Below are 17,755 nucleotides of genomic sequence, written 5' to 3'. Positions count from 1 at the left end.
GTTTCTATTTCGATTTCAATTTGTATTTTGTAATTCGTACGATTTGTACAAAACAGCCGAATAAATAGAATAAAGATTATTAATAATTAAAATCTACTGTAGTTCCGGAGTTAATAATAATGGAAGTTGAAACAGATGCAGCGCCAAAAGAAATTCCAAATAGTACCCCCGCACCAGAAAATGTAACTGAAGTAAGTAAACTGTTACAAAAATAGATTTACTGTATCAAATATCGCTTTTACATAGCATTTAAATTTCTCCTTTTTATAATTATAAAAATAGATGATTGCTAGACATCGTAATACTAATCAAATTAGTGTTTCCCCATGCTTTAAAGATATGAAGTTGGGTTAGGCTTTTAGGCAGTAAATAACCTCATAAGTTGCTGGCTAAGAGCCAAAATTAAGAAACTGTTTACGATATATTTGGCCGGAACAGAAATTCACGTGTTTCTTACCTTTTGGAAGCCATAACCTTTCGTCAATTATCCATGTAATCAATAGAAAAAATTGATAAATAAGTAACATAGCAACCCCACTTTGTAAATTGTTTGATATTTTTGTAGCACCATAAAATTTAACTGTAACTTCTATTTACATTACGTCATTACTATGAACATGGTATATCTCTATGGTTTTTTTCAGTGTTTATTGTATAATTTCTGTAATGTTACATGTTACATTAATTTTTTCTAGGAGAAGTCTCCAATGCCTCAGCCTCAGGAGGCACCAAAGAAAAAGAATGACAAGTCAAAAAGAGACGACAAGAATTTGGACCAGTTTATGAAATCATTGAACTCAATACCTAATCCTGATGAGAAACTTTCCCATGTATGCAAGAAGTATGTCCAAGCGACAGACGATAATAAGAAGTTGCAGTTCTATATAAAACAATCGGACAAACGGTATGCTCTGTTGTTGAAGGAGAAGGAGCAATTGCAGCATGAGTACAATAAAACAGTGCTTGTTAAGTCCAAGCTGGAGAACCTGTGTCGGGAATTGCAGAAACAGAATAAGTCTATTAAGGTAATTTTTTTTACACATGAGAAGCAAAGTATGGGGAGCAAGCATGTGCCTTCCTGTTTTATGTTTACCTGTATTTATCCCATAGGAAATTTATTTAGAATAAAAAAAATTATAAGCTATCTTTTTGTGCATATAGTGTAAGCTCTATATAAAATCACTGAAGGGACCCTGCATTTTATGACGTTATAGAGAGTAGTCGTTAAATGGAGAGTAGTGAAATCAAAGAATTTCTGTCAATATACAGTGATTTTTGTTTCGCTAACCATATTTACTGTTTGGAAGTTTAAAGGCAACGGAGAATATGATAATGTTTAGATACTTTTTATGTTAAAAAAAAAACAGTGTACACGTGCAAGCAATCCTAATTTGTAAACATAAGAATGAATTTCTTAGAAATTTCGGTATGCATGATGCCGAAAGTCAAGTTCATAGCGGGCTAGCACAAGCGGGATTCCGGATTACCGAGGCTCTATAACTGTATGATATTTTCTATGCCTAAGTTGGCAATATACTTGAGCCTTTAGCCATGATGTATTCTTTATCGCTTCATTATAGAAACGCCAATACGCCGTACAATTTGATTGGTGATTCTATAAAGAAACTAAACAAAGTCTTGGTTAAAAATGGCCTGCTTATTCATCAAAATTTTAAAGTCTCATTGTATGAATTTTCCCAGGATGAATCTCTGGCCAAGATTCGTGAGGAGGAGGAACGGCGGAAGGAAACTCAGGCAAAGTTCCAAAACACGCTTACTGAGATCACGGCCCTGCTGCAACAGAACAACGAGAAGAATGCCAAGCTCCGAGAGGACAATATCACCATCACTGAGAAGTTCAAGAGTGTGGTGCAGCAGTACCAGTTGAGGGAGCAACAGGTGAGTTTCAAGTTTTTTTCGGGTCACCTGATGGAAAGCAACTACTGTCGGCCATGGACACTCGCAACATCAGAGCTGCAGGTGCGTTGCCGGCCTTTTAAGAGGGAATATGCGCTCTTCTTGAATGTTTGCAGGTCGTATAGGTCTGTCAGGTAATACTGCTGGTGACTGTTCGTTCCAGAGTTTTACAGTGCGCCAAAATTATTTTATCGCGCGGGAACCGTATCTTTTCTGGGATAAAAAGTATCCTATGTCCTTTCTTGAAACTCCAAGTGTCTCCACTCTCCGTACCAATCAGCTAAGTCGGTTCAGCAGTGTGGGCGTGAAGACAGGCGCACTATCGCATTTATAATTTATTAGTATGAATGTTGCTACCAACTTCATTGGCAAATAGGGTGGGAATTGTAATTTTTCTAAGATGAAAACTATTCTATATCATTACTAGGTGTCCCGGCAAATGTTGCTTTGCCATATAAAGTATTTCGTACATAGAGAAATATATAATACATACGCACGACATACACTGGATAATTTCACCCATATTATTTTATTGAAGTGACTAAATTAGTATGTTACCATGGCAAAGTCCATCGCTATCCCGTCGCACAAACAATGCTCGTCGTCGGTCTCGAGTTGTAATAATTTACTATTATTTATTCAATAAGTGCACTTATCAATATAAAAAGAACCCAGTAGCCGATTCTCAGACCTACTGAACATGCATATAAAATTTGGTAAAAATCAGTGAAGCCGTTCGGAGGTGTATGGTAACTATAGTTTGTGCGTTTTATGATGATATGCGTGACACATTATAATTGCCAATAGTAGGGAAGTTACCGAACAAAAATTAATCGATAATTTAAAAATATCAAATCCCTTCGTAAAGGAATTGCAATCGAAATTATCGATTTGGTACTGATATTTCAGCGGTGCCGGCGATTTAAGATGGCCGCCCTTTTTTATCGATTTGATTTCGATTCAACAGAGTCAATCTCTATTGACATAAGTTCCGTTTTATGCATCAAATGTTTTCGTAACAATAATTTTTCACAGTTAATATTTATAATTTTATATTAATAAGTTAGCATTTAGCAACTTTTCGTTTTTATTCATTTACAATTATAGGAAACATTTGTTTTTGTAGATGGAATATAATTTATTACATTTTGTTTTTTTTTCTGTTTTCTTGTAAAAAAAAACCCGTAGCAAGGAATATGTAAACTGTCACCCATATCATCTTAAAACGCACAAACATTAGCATTATGACACGAGAATTTTATATATAAGATGACATCTCACTCTATAATCAATATCATTTAGATAAAAATAATAAAAATTATTACTTTCACCAAAATTGATTTAGCAGTTTTTGTGTAGAGGTTATAGTCTATAGACAGGAAAACAAAATTGAGTAATGATAAAGTAATGAAATAAACTAAACAAAACTGCTGCTAAAATAAATTTACATTTCAGGTGGACAAAATGGCGAAGCAGATGAATCTTGAATCTCAATTATCAGACGCAAAGATGCAGAAAGCGGCGCTAGAACATCAAGCTGATAGAGAGAGGTTGAATGCTGAGATGGAGCAGATGAAAGTGACGTTAGCTCAGTACCGAGCGAAGATCATGGAGCAACAAACCATGGAGACATCCCTACGCAACCAACTGGCACTGTACACGGCCAAATATGATGAGTTCCAGTCCGTGCTGTCCAAGAGTAACCAAGTGTTTGGTAAATCCAAGGAACAGATAGATCAGGTATGTTTTTATTTGACAGATTTTACTACTTAATATGGTTTTTGGTTATAGCACACTAATTGCTAGTACAAATAGATTACCAATTTTCATCCCTATTTACTTTCCAAGGAGGATACTTTATCCAGTGCTTTGTTAATGAAAATAATGTTTTGGAGGTGACTAGGGCCCGTATAAATAGTTGGCTCTTACCACTAAGAGCTCGCTTAAAACGTGTTTCAAGCTGCTATCCTTATTAATAAACCTCACTCGAGTACAGCTTCTAAGTGCCTTTGATCAAGCGAGTGGGCAATGTATTAATAAACCAAATCTTGCACTCAACTGTACTGTCAAACTGACGCTTGAGCGCGCAACATATTAATAAACGAAATCTTGCACTCAAATGTGCTATCAAACTGTTGCTTGAGTGGCTAATTCTTAAGTGTGGGCAGACCTTGACTTAAGCGTGCTCAGGGATACCAATTTAGGGATTTTTCCCACAATTCGAAGAAAAAAATAATAATTTCAAGAGTATTTTCTGGGATATGGAATGCTTATTTTTAAACACAAAATTAATATACCAAGCTGTTAAGTGCGTAATATATATTTAAAACGAATTTACAGTGTTTAATACATTTTGACCTTAAATCGGGGCAAAATTTTGACATTACATTATTCTATTAATTAATCTATTTAAAGTAAGTATATAAACCGCCTTATCAAGCTAATATAAATACTTAATAATGAATCTTAAATAAACCGTACTCTGCAGATCTAATTTTGCCATAAGTACTAATAAAGGCTTATGTAGTCTACTGAAATTAATTAATAAACAAATATAAGAACTTTATTGTGCAAAAAAATACTATAAAACTTAAATACTAACAACAATTATTGATAAATAAGACATATAGTACACAAAGGCGGCCATATTACATAGAAGCAATTTCTTCCAGGCAACCTTTTAACATTCAGTGATAAATCCAGGAAAACGGTGATGTGCAATAAATAAATAATATACTAATAAATACAATACATACAATAAAATATTTAAGTTAGGAAACTACAGGTTTAATGCCAACTAGTAAGGTTATATTATATTGCCTAATGCCTTCGTCATGAGTAAATAAATTAGTAAGATAGACTTGCTCTGTGGACTGTGCTAAAGTAACAGAATAATACTAGAGGTTTAATTAAAAGTCCCTTTCTAACTATTATAGTCCAAATTTTATTTGGTAAAATAGGTTCTTTAATCTTTTCAAACACCACAGGTTAAGTATAAGGTAGGGATTATAAAATACAAAATAATCTTTTAATTCATCATTATCTTTATTTTAACTTTTAGCATAATATGTTTCATCAGTTAAACTCTTAGCCACAGAAACAAAACAAAATATTTAAAGTATCTTCTAAAGGAAAATGAAAATTGTTATTGAAATTTTTAATATTTAAAGTATATACTGTGTCTGTGTTATCAAGTTCTAAAGTAAAGAAAAAAGGTAAACTTTAAACTTCAATTGTTAAGTTGGATGTAGAAGGTCCAAAGAATATTTCACTCAACTTACTGAAAGATACAAATTGATCAATCAAACTTCAGAGCCAGATATAAGAAGTTATAACTTCATAGAGATATAACATCATCTTGCCAAGATCTTAGGGCTAGATAAACTCACACAGCTCTGTGTGAGCTGTTGATAAATATAATCTATAATTTTGCTAACAAAATTACTACTAAGTTAAAATTAAAATGTAATAAGGCTATTAAGCTTTTTTGTACAGAACAATTTCATAGCTTATTGATGACTGATGATGTTCTTTCAGTTCTATGATAATATTCTTCTACATCGACGGCCTTGGTAAGGCAGGTACAGTTCTTTAATTGAATCTGAATTTATCTTCAAGAAAGCAAGAATGTGTGTTATTAGTAGTCGCTGTTGGACAAACCACGTTATGTTGGCCTGAAACAAAGAATAGGGTTAACAAATAATATCCCTTTGGACTATTTAAAAAGTATGTAAATAAAGAAACACAAAACATTATTACACACTACACAGCTTTCGGTAAAGTTATGCTTAATACTTGTAAGTTCTAACGAAAAAACTTAAAGATTTTTACAAAGTTTTAACAATATTCTTCTTCTTTGAAAATAACCTAGAAATCAAGAAATAAACATATACTTGACACTTGACAGTGACAGCAGTCAGCTGTTGACTTCAACGCGTTCCGTTTGACTGAACGTGTTTTATAAAATATGTTATAGAGTTATGAGTTTTTTCATTTAATTTAAACGAAAATGAGTTAGGATAATACAAAAATATAGAGGTTAATTACTTTTGGTAATTTGTGTTATAAAAATGTGAGAAAATAAAGATAATATAGTAAAAATTTATTTTATTAATAAAATCGATTTTTAATCGTATAAACGAAACGTAACTCGTATGTGTAGAATAGGCTTATAATATTTAGTTTATATTTAGTTACTGATTTGGATTGTTAGTTGCTGATTTGGGGTGATTGAGTCGATATCATGATATTAGTATCAACCGAAACGCTCCTGATGCTAAACTATTAATTAGATAACATCCTAAGTTGCTGATCAGTGTTTGAGAGGATATCAACCAACTAGCGTCTTGAGATGAATTTTGAAAGCCAACTATTTATACGGGCTTAGGATTCTAGCTTAGTCCTCCACCCCTCATATAGTTGTATATTTTTTTTTTCAGGTTTTATTGTAGACATTAAGGCTCAATTCACACCGAAATGGCAGAGGCGAGGCGAGCAGTTTGAGTGTCATATGATTTTAAACTTTATCTTCATTATTGTAATACATAGTATCGCTTGAGAAATCTAAGGCCGCCCGTGGACGCTCATGGCCGCTCTTGCGGCCGCCGCACACAAGGCCTTTTGTAAGATTTAGGTGGACATAAATATTTTATTCATTTAAATACGCAGTAACATACGTATTTATGTTTATTTATACATAATAACAAAAAATAAATACTAAAAACAAAATAAAATTAATATTTAAGGGGGGCTCCCATACAACAAACGATATTTTTTTTAACCCTTTTTTGCTCGTAATCAATAATGCCAATAGCCAGGCACTTCAAATGTTCATTAATAATAATATTTAAATAAAATAAAAAATTGAGGGGGGCTCCCATATAAAAACACAATTTTTGGCCTATTTTTCCTCTATAACGGTACCTAAAATTCTTTTTGTCAAGCTAGATACCTCAAAAGGTCCTGTGTGCGCCGGCGACGCCGATTTCTCAAGCGATACTATGTATTACACTAATGAAGATAAAGTTTAAAATTATATGACACTGAAACTGCTCGCCTCGCTTTTGCCATTCCGGTGTGAATTGAGCATAATACAGCGCAAACCGTAATGCAATCAGCCAATTTTGCAAATTTTATGTTTTTGTGTCGAAATAAAATAAGAATTTGCTTTCAAAGTTTTGATACAATTACAGATGTCAAAGAAGATCCTTAAACTGGAGAAAGAGTCGTTATCATGGAAGAAGCGATGGGAGAGCTCACAGACCGCTCTGCTCGAGATGTGTACGGAGAGACAGACGACTGGCCGGAGGCTGCTTAGTCTGCAAGGGCTGTGCAGAACATTGCAGGTATGTTGATTCTATATTGATAAAGGTTGAGCCAAATCAAAATGCATCAAATATACAAATCATAAAAACTTTACTAAAGTATGAGCCATTATTACGAATCTACTAAAACCTTATACTCAAATTTCGATTTAACAAAATGCATAATAAATACATATTAAAACAACATCATAGAAGCATTGTCCACTAAGAAACCCTTTCAGTAGAAATATTTCAATATCATCTCAATATTATTCACACACACACCTCACTCTTGTCACTGACAAGCAACATTTTGATTATTCCTACATGCAATACAGGATGCACTTAAACTTTCCGGCCAAATTTTGGTATATTGAATGAATATAGAAACTCAGTACTAAAATTCTGAGAAATAGCTTTCGAAGTTATCCTAAAAAAACACCACAATTAATGGCGTCGCCCGCGCGTTACGTGCGCCTCCCCCCGCGTCACCCCCGCCCCTCTCATACTCACCGCCGCGAAGTGATCGTTCTGCAACGATTTTAAATGGGATAAAATACATAATGGGTGTTATTTTTTTTGGTTAAATGGACTCTCCTAATCCATATTTCCATACTTCCATACTTCCATATCTATACTTCTATACTAATATTATAAATGCGAAAGTCTGTCTGTCTGTCTGTTACCTCTTCACGCTCGAACCGCTGAACCGATTCTGCTGATTTTTGGCATGGAGATACTTTGAGTCCCGGGAAAGGACATAGGATACTTTTTATCCCGGAAAAATGTACGGTTCCAGCGCGATAAACGAATTTTGGCGCAACGGAGCTGCGGGCGTCATCTAGTGATACCTAAGCCCTGGAAAAAAATTTGGAAGGTAGGTTTAATTGCACCCTGTATTATGTATACTGAGTTCATTCTTATGTGTGCAGGCGGAGCGCTCGACGCTGTTGAGTACTCTTCGCGAGCACAACATCGAGAGGCCGCCGCTACCGCCGCCGCAGCCTGTCGAGGAGAAGGTAACGCACTTGTGACTATTCTGGTGTTGCGGATGTATAGGGGAAGCAGGGCTGCCAGATGTAAAATCTGCGCGATCGTATCGGTAGCTCTAAAATGTCGTATTCTGTAGTAGGCTCAACATAAAAAGATCGTACATAAAAAAAAAAGAACTTTAATCTATAATATAAAAATGAGTCGCTGAATGTGTTGCTAAGCGCAAAACTCGAGAACGGCTGAACGGATTGGGCTAATTTTAGTCTTAAAATATTCGTAGAAGTCCAGGGTAGGTTTTTAAGTGACACGAAGTTCACCGGGACAGCTAGTTAAGTATAAAAATATATTCATAAATTTTTTAAAACCGGTTTATTTGATTTCAAACTAAAACGCGAAATGCGAGTTGCGACCGGCAATAACAAGTTTATATACCTTTGGTTTATACTTTCAATCAAACATACATTAGAAAGAGATAAGTACCGAAGTAATGCAAGCAATCCCAAACTTAATTCGAAAATATTAAAGGTTAAAATCAAATTTACTTGTCGCCCTGGGGTATGTGGAGTGAACATGTTTGTTTATGGTAAAAATTTTGCAAGGTCACATCTAATTTCAAGATTATGATATCTAATTCATAAGCACCTAAAAAGTCGTATACGTTTTGTGTACGATCGTAAACTTACAATCGTACAATAGTAAATTGTACAAATAATCGTACGAGTACGGTTTAAATCGTACATAAGGCAGCCCTGAGGGGAAGTAACGTAACTTTAACCAGAAGAACCCTGTCAGGCAACATTACGCACGAAAGGAAAAGCGCCCTTAGTAATAATAACTCCCACGCCGGTTTCGGTGACAGTGGCCGGTTTCATTGAAACCGGGCGAGTTACGCAAGAGTAATTATAGAGCTCAAGTGTGTGCGCAGTACACAAGAGCACTCTCTATTCTTGTTACCATGGGCGTACCGAGGGGGGGGGGGGGTGGCAGCTGCCCCCCCCTGGATCTTGTTGACGTCCCTACTAAGTATATTATCTAGTCCCCCATCTAGCCCACAACCTGGGTAACTTGCCCCCCCCCTGGCACCAGCCCCCCCTGGCACCAGAACCTGGGTAATTTGGGCCCCCTGGCCCAGAAGCTGGGTGCGCCCATGCTTGTTACTCTCATAACAAAGTGGGACGGAAGACCGACACGACTGGCGAGAGATCAGGCGCAGGACCGACTTTTTACATGCCCATCCGACGCATGGATCATCTTACTTGTCAGACAATCAGGTTGTCACTGGTCAACCTGCATTGTCTTAATCAGACTTGGAAATAACATGTTTCTAACGCGAGAATCGACCCACGACCTCCAGAGCCAAGAGCCACGCTCTAAACCACTAGACCACGGAGGCCATATTTGACATAACCAAAGTTGGGTGTGAGCCATTGGTTAATGTGATTATCTAATCTTGCTGATGATTATTTTATTTTTAATTATACAGAATACTACAAGAATACAATATATATATATATATATATATATATATATATATATATATATATATATATATATATATATATATATATATATATATATATATAAACATGTTGCAAACATTAATAGGTTAGTCAACCCAATAAGTAATAACTTTAAAACGTTTAAATAGCGTTTAAAATTTTAAACATTTACATAATGACATTGATTTTAACATTTCAGCCTGAATCGATGGCGGCGACGTGCGAGACCTTACACCAGAGCATAACGCACTTACAGAACGAAATTGACGCGTTCAAAAACCAGGCACAGAAAGAGGAGGAACCCAAGCAGAAACCCAAGAAGGCCAAGTCCAAAAAGAACAAGCCGGAGAGAGCACAGAAGGAGAGAAGCGTAGAACCCAAACCGAGCCATCTAGAGATCGCTCTAGGCGCAGCAGACCCAGAAATCCCTGAGCTAGAAAAGAGTGAACCAGAGGAAAAAGTCGATACGGAGACCCTCCAGAACATTATCCAAGCTATCAGTAAGGCTAATATAAGTATAGACTTAGATGCGGGTAAGGAGAATGCTAAACCGAATGGTAATGTTGTTATAACGGAAATAAATGATACTGAAGAGGACGTAGAAGCAACGAAGAATACCACAGAAGTATCATCTGAATCTCAGTCTACTGGTAAAGTAGAAGCTAAAGGCACAGAAATTAAGTCTACAGAAGAAATTAATTCAGAAGCAAAGGATAATACAGCTGTAGAAAATGAAACAGCAGTTGAAAAAGAAATAGCATCAGAATCATAAGCATTTGTAAATAGTTCTAATAAAAATGTGACAATCAGTGAAACAAGACTTGTTTTCTATTGTTTGAATGTGACAATAAACAGTATTTTGTACGTATTTTCGTGTGTTTGTGCTTATTTAGACAAGTTGGGTAACCATAACCAATGTTTTTGTATTAATTTGTTAAATTTATGTGTGATGCTTATCCAGAATTTCTTTGTTAAACTTTGATTAAACTGCAAACTTAGCATGGCAACTATAAAAGAGGTTTTTTTTTCTTCTTCTTTAAAAATGGCCTCCCATAAGGAATAGCCAGTGTCAGTAATTTGATGAGGTAAAAAGTCTTTGTTGCCAGTGGTAATAACTAGGTTTCTTTTTAAGGAAGATACAATGTGACAGATCTGTCAATTTGTCCCTGAAATCTGTCAGTATTTCTGTTTTGCATTTTTATTGTGGTCATGCTAAGCTTGCTGTAAAGACCTAAGCAATATTTCACAAACACCTGTTACATTTTATTCCTCTTCTTAATATTCCTCCCTCTTATTATTCTATATTAATAGCAATAGAGGGATAACATGATTTTTGATTTAATAATTATTTTTAACGGGTGTTGAAATTGCCACAATTTTTTTAGAAATTACATATTTAACGCAAAAAAAATATATAATTTACTTTGCTATAAAGTATCTATTGCCTTTTTTATTGGATTGATTTTTTACAGTTGTTATAAGTACATAGTTGCTGCGAATTTGATTTTGTCTAGTCAGAATTAGGCACTGTTAAGATTGGTAAATAGAAATAAATCGTAAGAGAAAGGTTAGTTTTATTTTTTTGTGTAAACTAAAACTGTCAGAGACAATACAAAGTCTCGCTGAAACTCGAGAACGGCCGAACCAATTTAAGCCAAATTCTGACAGTTTCAGTCTTGAAATATTCCTGGAAATGCAGGAAAGTCTTATAGAAGGAGGAAACAGCTGATACGAAGTTCACCAGGTTATCTAGTTATTAAAAAAATTGAAATGTAAAATAGCTGCTTGATTTTTGTACCGCTCTTGCATCGCTGCGTATAGTCTGGCATAAAAATGATGAAATTAAAAAGTGACAACCCTTTCAAATCAATCAAAAAGGGATGGATGACATGACACGACTACGATGTTGCCACTTTTTAATTTCTTCACCTTTATGCCAGACTATAAGCTGGTTTCGTTTCGGTGTGATGGACGCTTAGTCACGATTTGCAGCGTTTCCGAACGTAGAAAAAAAATCGGAATATCCCGCTGATAACACAATTTTTTTTAATAGAAAAAGATGGCGGAACACAACTTTTATTCATTTTTGCACAGTTAGGCTATTAAGGTCTTATGTTCCACGCGACTGGACATCACTAATTACCTAACTAATTTTTATTTATGCAATAATTTAAGAAAAAGGCGGCACCGGAAGTAGTTTTTTTTTAACCAGGTAGATACTAGATCGACATAAATCTTACTATTCATATAATTGATAGAGTCGGATCCACCCTATATTAGCTCCGAGTCCGTGGGTCCACCATACAATAATATGTATATTATGTATTTTCTAAATTCCACCCTAGTGGGAACTTACAGAACCTAAGTTCATAAGTATTTACGAGCAACTGATTAGTTCGTATCGCGTAGAACTAATCGCTAGCTCGCTCGCTCCCGAACCTTTTTTTTTTATACGGGCCACAAAAATGTTTTGGTCTTGGAGTCGCAGGCCGCAACAAAAATTTTGTTGGGGTTAAAAAATAACGTTCTTCAAAATTAACGATTTTGGAAAAAAACACGACTTTCACGATGGCTTTACATTATTTTGCCGGTGGGCGAAAATTTCAAAATGGTTTAACATCACGCGGGCAACAGATAAAGTCCCGGTGCGGCGGGCCGCATGCAGGCCGCGGGTTGGGGATAGCTGGCGTAGACCAATTCTTAAGAGGATACAACAGCGGCTAGAGAAATGAAAAAAAAGTGCGTGTAATATCTATAGCTGTCTCCCTTACCTCAAGCCTATACCGCAGAACGCGATAGAGACAACTGCAGAAAATCCAGAAAATCAACGATTCGTTGTCCCCTGATTCCTTCTCCAAAACTTAACCGATTTAAGTACTTTTTTCATTAAAGATTAAAAAAAGGCTTGAGCTGTGTTCCTATGTTTTGCTTTTTTTGTATAATCTAGCCAAATCTGTTTTCTGGACGTTTGAACACAGTGGAAAATCTGGCCATTTTTTTGGGTTTTTGAACGTTCATATCTTATTTAATAATTAAATTATGAAAAAAAAGAAAACATAGGGACATTGTATTAGTGGCCGTAGATATTCAGGAAAAAAATTATAACTCTACTAGCATTATCCAGGGAGGAAACAGGGGACAACGTTTGTATGGAAAAAAGGGCGGTGTGGAATCCTCTTAATGAACATACTTTACCCACATACCTAATAGGTAGTACCTATCATGTGGAAGGTCGAAGGACATAGGCTACATTATTAATGGGAAAATGGTTTCGCGTGATACTCAAGTCTCTATGTACTTAATAATTTTGATTTGATTTTCATCATAAAGTTTGTACTAAGATCGTGGATTGTGCTTGAGACCCATTAGGTGTGTCGCAAGCTCGTTTCGAAGGCCGCACGTGATCGGTTGCAATTCGTCATTGAATATCTTAATGCTTACATTTCGATAGGATTTCAGTGCTGAGTTTCAGTTATTGTAACTTCTTTCTTACCGGGAAGAAGGCATCTTTAATACACAATTAAGCATATCTAAGAACTAAGGCATACTAAGGCCACGGCAGGGCCCGATCTAGGGGGGGGGGGGGGGGGGGGGGGCAAACCGAGCAATTGCCCGGGGCGGCAAAAATGAGGGGCGGCAAATGGCAAATTGAGAGCGGCGCAGTGTCGCGTCGGTGGCCTTCGTACGCGAGTCCAACTCGCACTTGGCCGGTTTTTGAGGCGGCAATTATTATTTTGGCCGGAGCGGCGAAATAGCTGGATAGGGCGTTGGGCCACGCCCACCGCCGAAAACGAGATTATTAGGCCGATAAAATGCCACTGTATGATATAAGCTTATATGGTTCATTTTGCTCTACGCCACCATTTGTAGCGGCGGCATGGGTCGCTAGACCAATGTCGGTAGAAAATAAAGCCCCCAGCGGTCAAAAGTGGCATTTTATCGGCCGAAAATAATCTCGTTTTCGGTGGACGGCGCGGCGGATGACAAACGGCCTACCATGGGCCTACCTAAGACTGGTTTAATTCAGGGTTAAGCCCGGCCGCACATTGTCCGAATTCTGACCAGAAACATTTGAATTTCGCCACCCCGCACACTATCCGAAATAACCTTCCGGCGAGTTCGAGCTCACTCGGCTCAGTACAAAATGTAAGAGACAGCGCGGACGTTGTTTCTGATCCGAAATTTCGGACAATTTCTAAATATTTTGTACTGAATTGACATTTCAATTGCGTGCGCACACTCTCTCAGTGCGGTGAGACGTCTTGCAAATCTGTCAAATCCATACAGAAATGCATCTTCTCGTCGCGTTGCGGTCTGAATTGACCCTTAGTTCTCACGGCACATTCCTCCAGGTTTTTTCCAGTTATGGTATACGTCTTAACGAATGAAATATAGTAGCGCATACAATTTTATTCGTTAACCAAGAGTGTTAAGACGTATACCTACAGCTGCAAAAAACGTGCAGGATTGTGCCGTGTGACCCAAGCCTAAGTCCCTTTCAGCGCCCATAGGCAGTGGCAAACAACCGTAGGTAACAAAAATCTCCACAGCCGAACATATAACCTCCTCCTTTTTGGAAGTCGGTTAAAAAATGATTTCTACCTACAGATAACTTCCTCCGGAAAAATGTACTTACAATTCCCACGCTATGAACCAAATTCGACGCAGGCCAGACAGACAAACGAACAGACAGCGAAGTCTTAAGGGGGCGACTAACCCTAAAGTGTCGATTTTATAATTCATTTTTGTACTTGAAAATAGGCCCCGAATTGTTTCATTTTCTAAAATTAGATACTACATTATATTTCCGAGAATACGATCTGAGCAAAAACGCGATATCTTAAATTTTCTCGATAGAAAAAAATCACAAAGATGCATCTAATTTTCACGAATTTTTCATTTATTGCCATAACCGTGCATTAAACTAAGTTAATATTTTTACAAATTGTATGAAATTCTATCATTGAGAGATCAACCTAGCAGATTTTTAAAATGTTGTATATTTATCGAGTTATTGAGAAAAAACTAATTTGGTGATGAATTCGCGTCGTTCTTTTTCACCTGGCATATGAAAGACGGGCGTGAGTGTGAAGAGAGAAGGACGATGTTTGATTTTTGGGGTTAGTCGCCCTCTTAATGGGTCGCGTTTTTACCCTTTGTGTGCGGAAACCAAGCCTATCTAATTATTATTTTTACAAATATCTTCAGGAAGAGTGAGTCTATGCCTCCACGTTATCTTTCAAATTTGTTTTATGGTCGGTAGATTGGCGGGGTACGGGGTATTCATTTTTTGCGATTTTTTTTATTAGGGTCATATTTTTTATTTATTAGTAAATTTAGAAAAAAATCGAACGTAGACGCATAGCTTTAACACTTCTCAGAACCCAATATTGTATACTTATAAAAAAAATACCTATTTGTCTCTAGACGCATTGTCCAGGGAGTAAATTGTCGTTTGTATGGAAAAACAGTGTTTGCGTTTCCTCTCTTTTTAAAATGCTAACGTTTTGATTTCGATGACGCCCTGAAACAGCAAAGTTCTTAAAAGTCCGTATTAAGAGGATACACCAGGGGCGAGAGAAATTGAAAATAGGTAGGTATTTGAAAATGTATTGCTGTCTCACCAATCTCAAGTCTCCCACCGCAGAGCGCGATAGAGACAACACGGCAAAAGTTCTAATAAAAGAACAGAAAATCTTCGATTCGTTGTCCGCTGATTCCTTCTCCAAAACTTAACCGATTTAAGTACTTTTTTCACTAAAAATAATTAAAGCAAGGCTTGAGCTGTGTTCCTATGTTTTATTTTTTTTGTATACCTATCTATTATAGCCAGTTTTGTTTTCGGGGTGTTTGAACACAGAGGAAAATCTGGCCATTATTTTGGGTTATTGGAAGTTCTATCTTTTTTAATAATAAAATTATAAAAAAAAGAAAACATAGGGACATGCTAATAGTGGCCATAGATATTCAGGAAAAAAAACCATAACTCTACCGGACTTATCCAGGGAGGAAACAGGGGACAACGTTTGTATGGAAGACGGCGGTGTGGAGTCCTCTTAAGTATCTTTAATAATAAATGGTCACAAATTTAATTTTTATTCCTCATAAGAGTCAAAATTTAATTTTTTCTCTTTTGAAGATTGATTAAAACTAAAAAACTACTTTAGGTATCAAAATTAAGATAAGTACTTAAGTACTTAATAATATTTATTCACAAATCACATCATATTATTATTTACATAAAAATCATAATTATTAGGTACCCAATTATTACCTTTTATAAATATTACAATTTACATTATAGTCCAAGATCTCACGAGTGACAGAACCTCACTCTATTTAATTTTGCCAGACCATAGATAGATACGTAATAAATGGAATTTAGAAAGAAAACCGTTTTTGTGGCTAAATTTAATTATAATATGCTAGCAGTGACTCGCGGTGTTAACCGTGGTTTATTAGGGAAAATAGATTGTCATTTTCTCGCAGTAGGTAAAACGCTATCGTTAATCCAGGGTGTCAGTTAACTCCATACCAAAATTTAAAATAATCGCGGTAGTCGTTTAGGCGTCAAGAAGTAACAAACATACACACTCATAAACTTTCGCCTTTATAATGTGCGAGACCCATTCAAAAGTATTGAGGAATGAGGTGGGCCGTAAAAAGCTCCATTCAAGTTTCAACAGTAATGGCGCTAATTTATAATTAGATGAATTAAAAAAAAATGTTTTAGCGTAAATAAGTATCAGGTAACATCAAGTACGATAGAAGCATTTTTATGACTTGTAATTCCTAAATGCAAACAACAGCCTAAAACCTAAATGGTCTGGGGTAAGAAAGTGAGACGAACCTTGACCGATAGGCCCAGTGTTAGCTAGAATTATTTATATAACCGTTTATATTATATCGATTGAGCATGACATTGACTGCATTTAATCGTAGAAATGGTAAAAAATGTGTGAAAAATTATCTAATTTTACTATTTAGATTAAAACACATAAGTATACAATATAATGCCACAGTATCACACAATAGGTAGGTATATTATCTTATATTATCTTTAAACGAGCAATTCTTGTATATATATTATATGTAATTGGAATCTTGGAATCGGCTCCAACGATTTTCATGAAATTTAGAATATAGGGGGTTTCGGGGGCGATAAATTGATCTAGCTAGGAATTATTATTATTATTATTATTACTGATATTTAAATTGTTTCCTTTACGGATTTCTACGATTAAACGATTGATTTTGCGTGGACTCAGAAAACAATCTACTTCCTGCTGCGATTGCATTTCACGATCATCTCTTATTGTTGAAAACGCACGATTTGTTACAAATTCTATGATTGAAAGTAAAAAAAACTTCCTAGTCCTAAGTTGCATAAGCTAAGCACTAAAACATCTATCGTGATGAAATGAAATTGTCATTTTTAGCGTGAGTTAAAAAATTGTTTGATTGTGAGGGACTGATCAAAAGCGCTTCATACAAATTAATATAAAGTAACCCGTTATATGTGTATTAAGAATAGTAAAAAAATCTTCAGGGTGTCGAACATCATGCTGTCTAGTGTCTAAAAGCTGTAATATTATTTTATTATTACTTAGAGATTTTGGAAACTGGAATATAGATAATAGAAATAAATTAGATACAGTCGCGCCCAAAATTTAAATGAAAAATATTATTCTTGTGTAACTTGATTAGATGCTTATTTCTATTGAATTAGTAAACACAAATGAAAGTGTTTCCAAATTGTAAATAAGTTGTAATATATTTGCCACTGACATTGCGTGTTTTTCCGTTCCACTGCTGAAGTTATATCATTGGCGGGAAATGCCCCAACGAACACTTGATGGCTTCAATATGTTCAGTTTAATGTTAGTAGGTAACTAGGTTAGACAAAAACCATATGTTTGATGTTTTATTGTTATTACAATAATTAGAATCAGTCGTTTGATTTAAATAAGTAGGACAAATTACTTACTTGATTTATTTTACAATTTTGTCACTTTGTTTAAATAATTAATTTATCTAATACCC

The 17,755-nt window shown here is 35.7% G+C and overlaps 1 protein-coding gene across 1 annotated transcript; it reads left to right on the top strand.

The window, feature by feature from the left end:
* On the top strand, window positions 1-10,580 carry LOC121736278 (gamma-taxilin). Its single transcript, XM_042127370.1, has 7 exons — window positions 1-191; window positions 696-1,025; window positions 1,702-1,899; window positions 3,373-3,657; window positions 7,110-7,262; window positions 8,153-8,239; window positions 9,912-10,580. The coding sequence occupies exons 1-7, from the start codon at window positions 120-122 to the stop codon at window positions 10,482-10,484; spliced, it is 1,698 nt and encodes a 565-aa protein (XP_041983304.1). The 5' UTR covers window positions 1-119; the 3' UTR covers window positions 10,485-10,580.
* The last annotated feature ends 7,175 nt before the right edge of the window (window positions 10,581-17,755 follow it).

This window comes from Aricia agestis, chromosome 18 (genome assembly GCF_905147365.1).
Source record: "Aricia agestis chromosome 18, ilAriAges1.1, whole genome shotgun sequence".
Taxonomy (NCBI): Eukaryota; Metazoa; Arthropoda; class Insecta; order Lepidoptera; family Lycaenidae; genus Aricia; species Aricia agestis.
The sequence above is the reverse complement of the archived record's forward strand: the minus strand, read 5'-3'. Positions and strand labels throughout refer to the sequence as shown.

Bases quoted from the DNA above. Each gene is read 5' to 3' on its own strand.
- LOC121736278 (XM_042127370.1), top strand. From the start codon at position 120: ATGGAAGTTGAAACAGATGCAGCGCCAAAAGAAATTCCAAATAGTACC. The intron at 192-695 runs GTAAGTAAACTG...AATTTTTTCTAG, and splicing joins CACCAGAAAATGTAACTGAA to GAGAAGTCTCCAATGCCTCA. The intron at 3,658-7,109 runs GTATGTTTTTAT...ATACAATTACAG, and splicing joins CCAAGGAACAGATAGATCAG to ATGTCAAAGAAGATCCTTAA.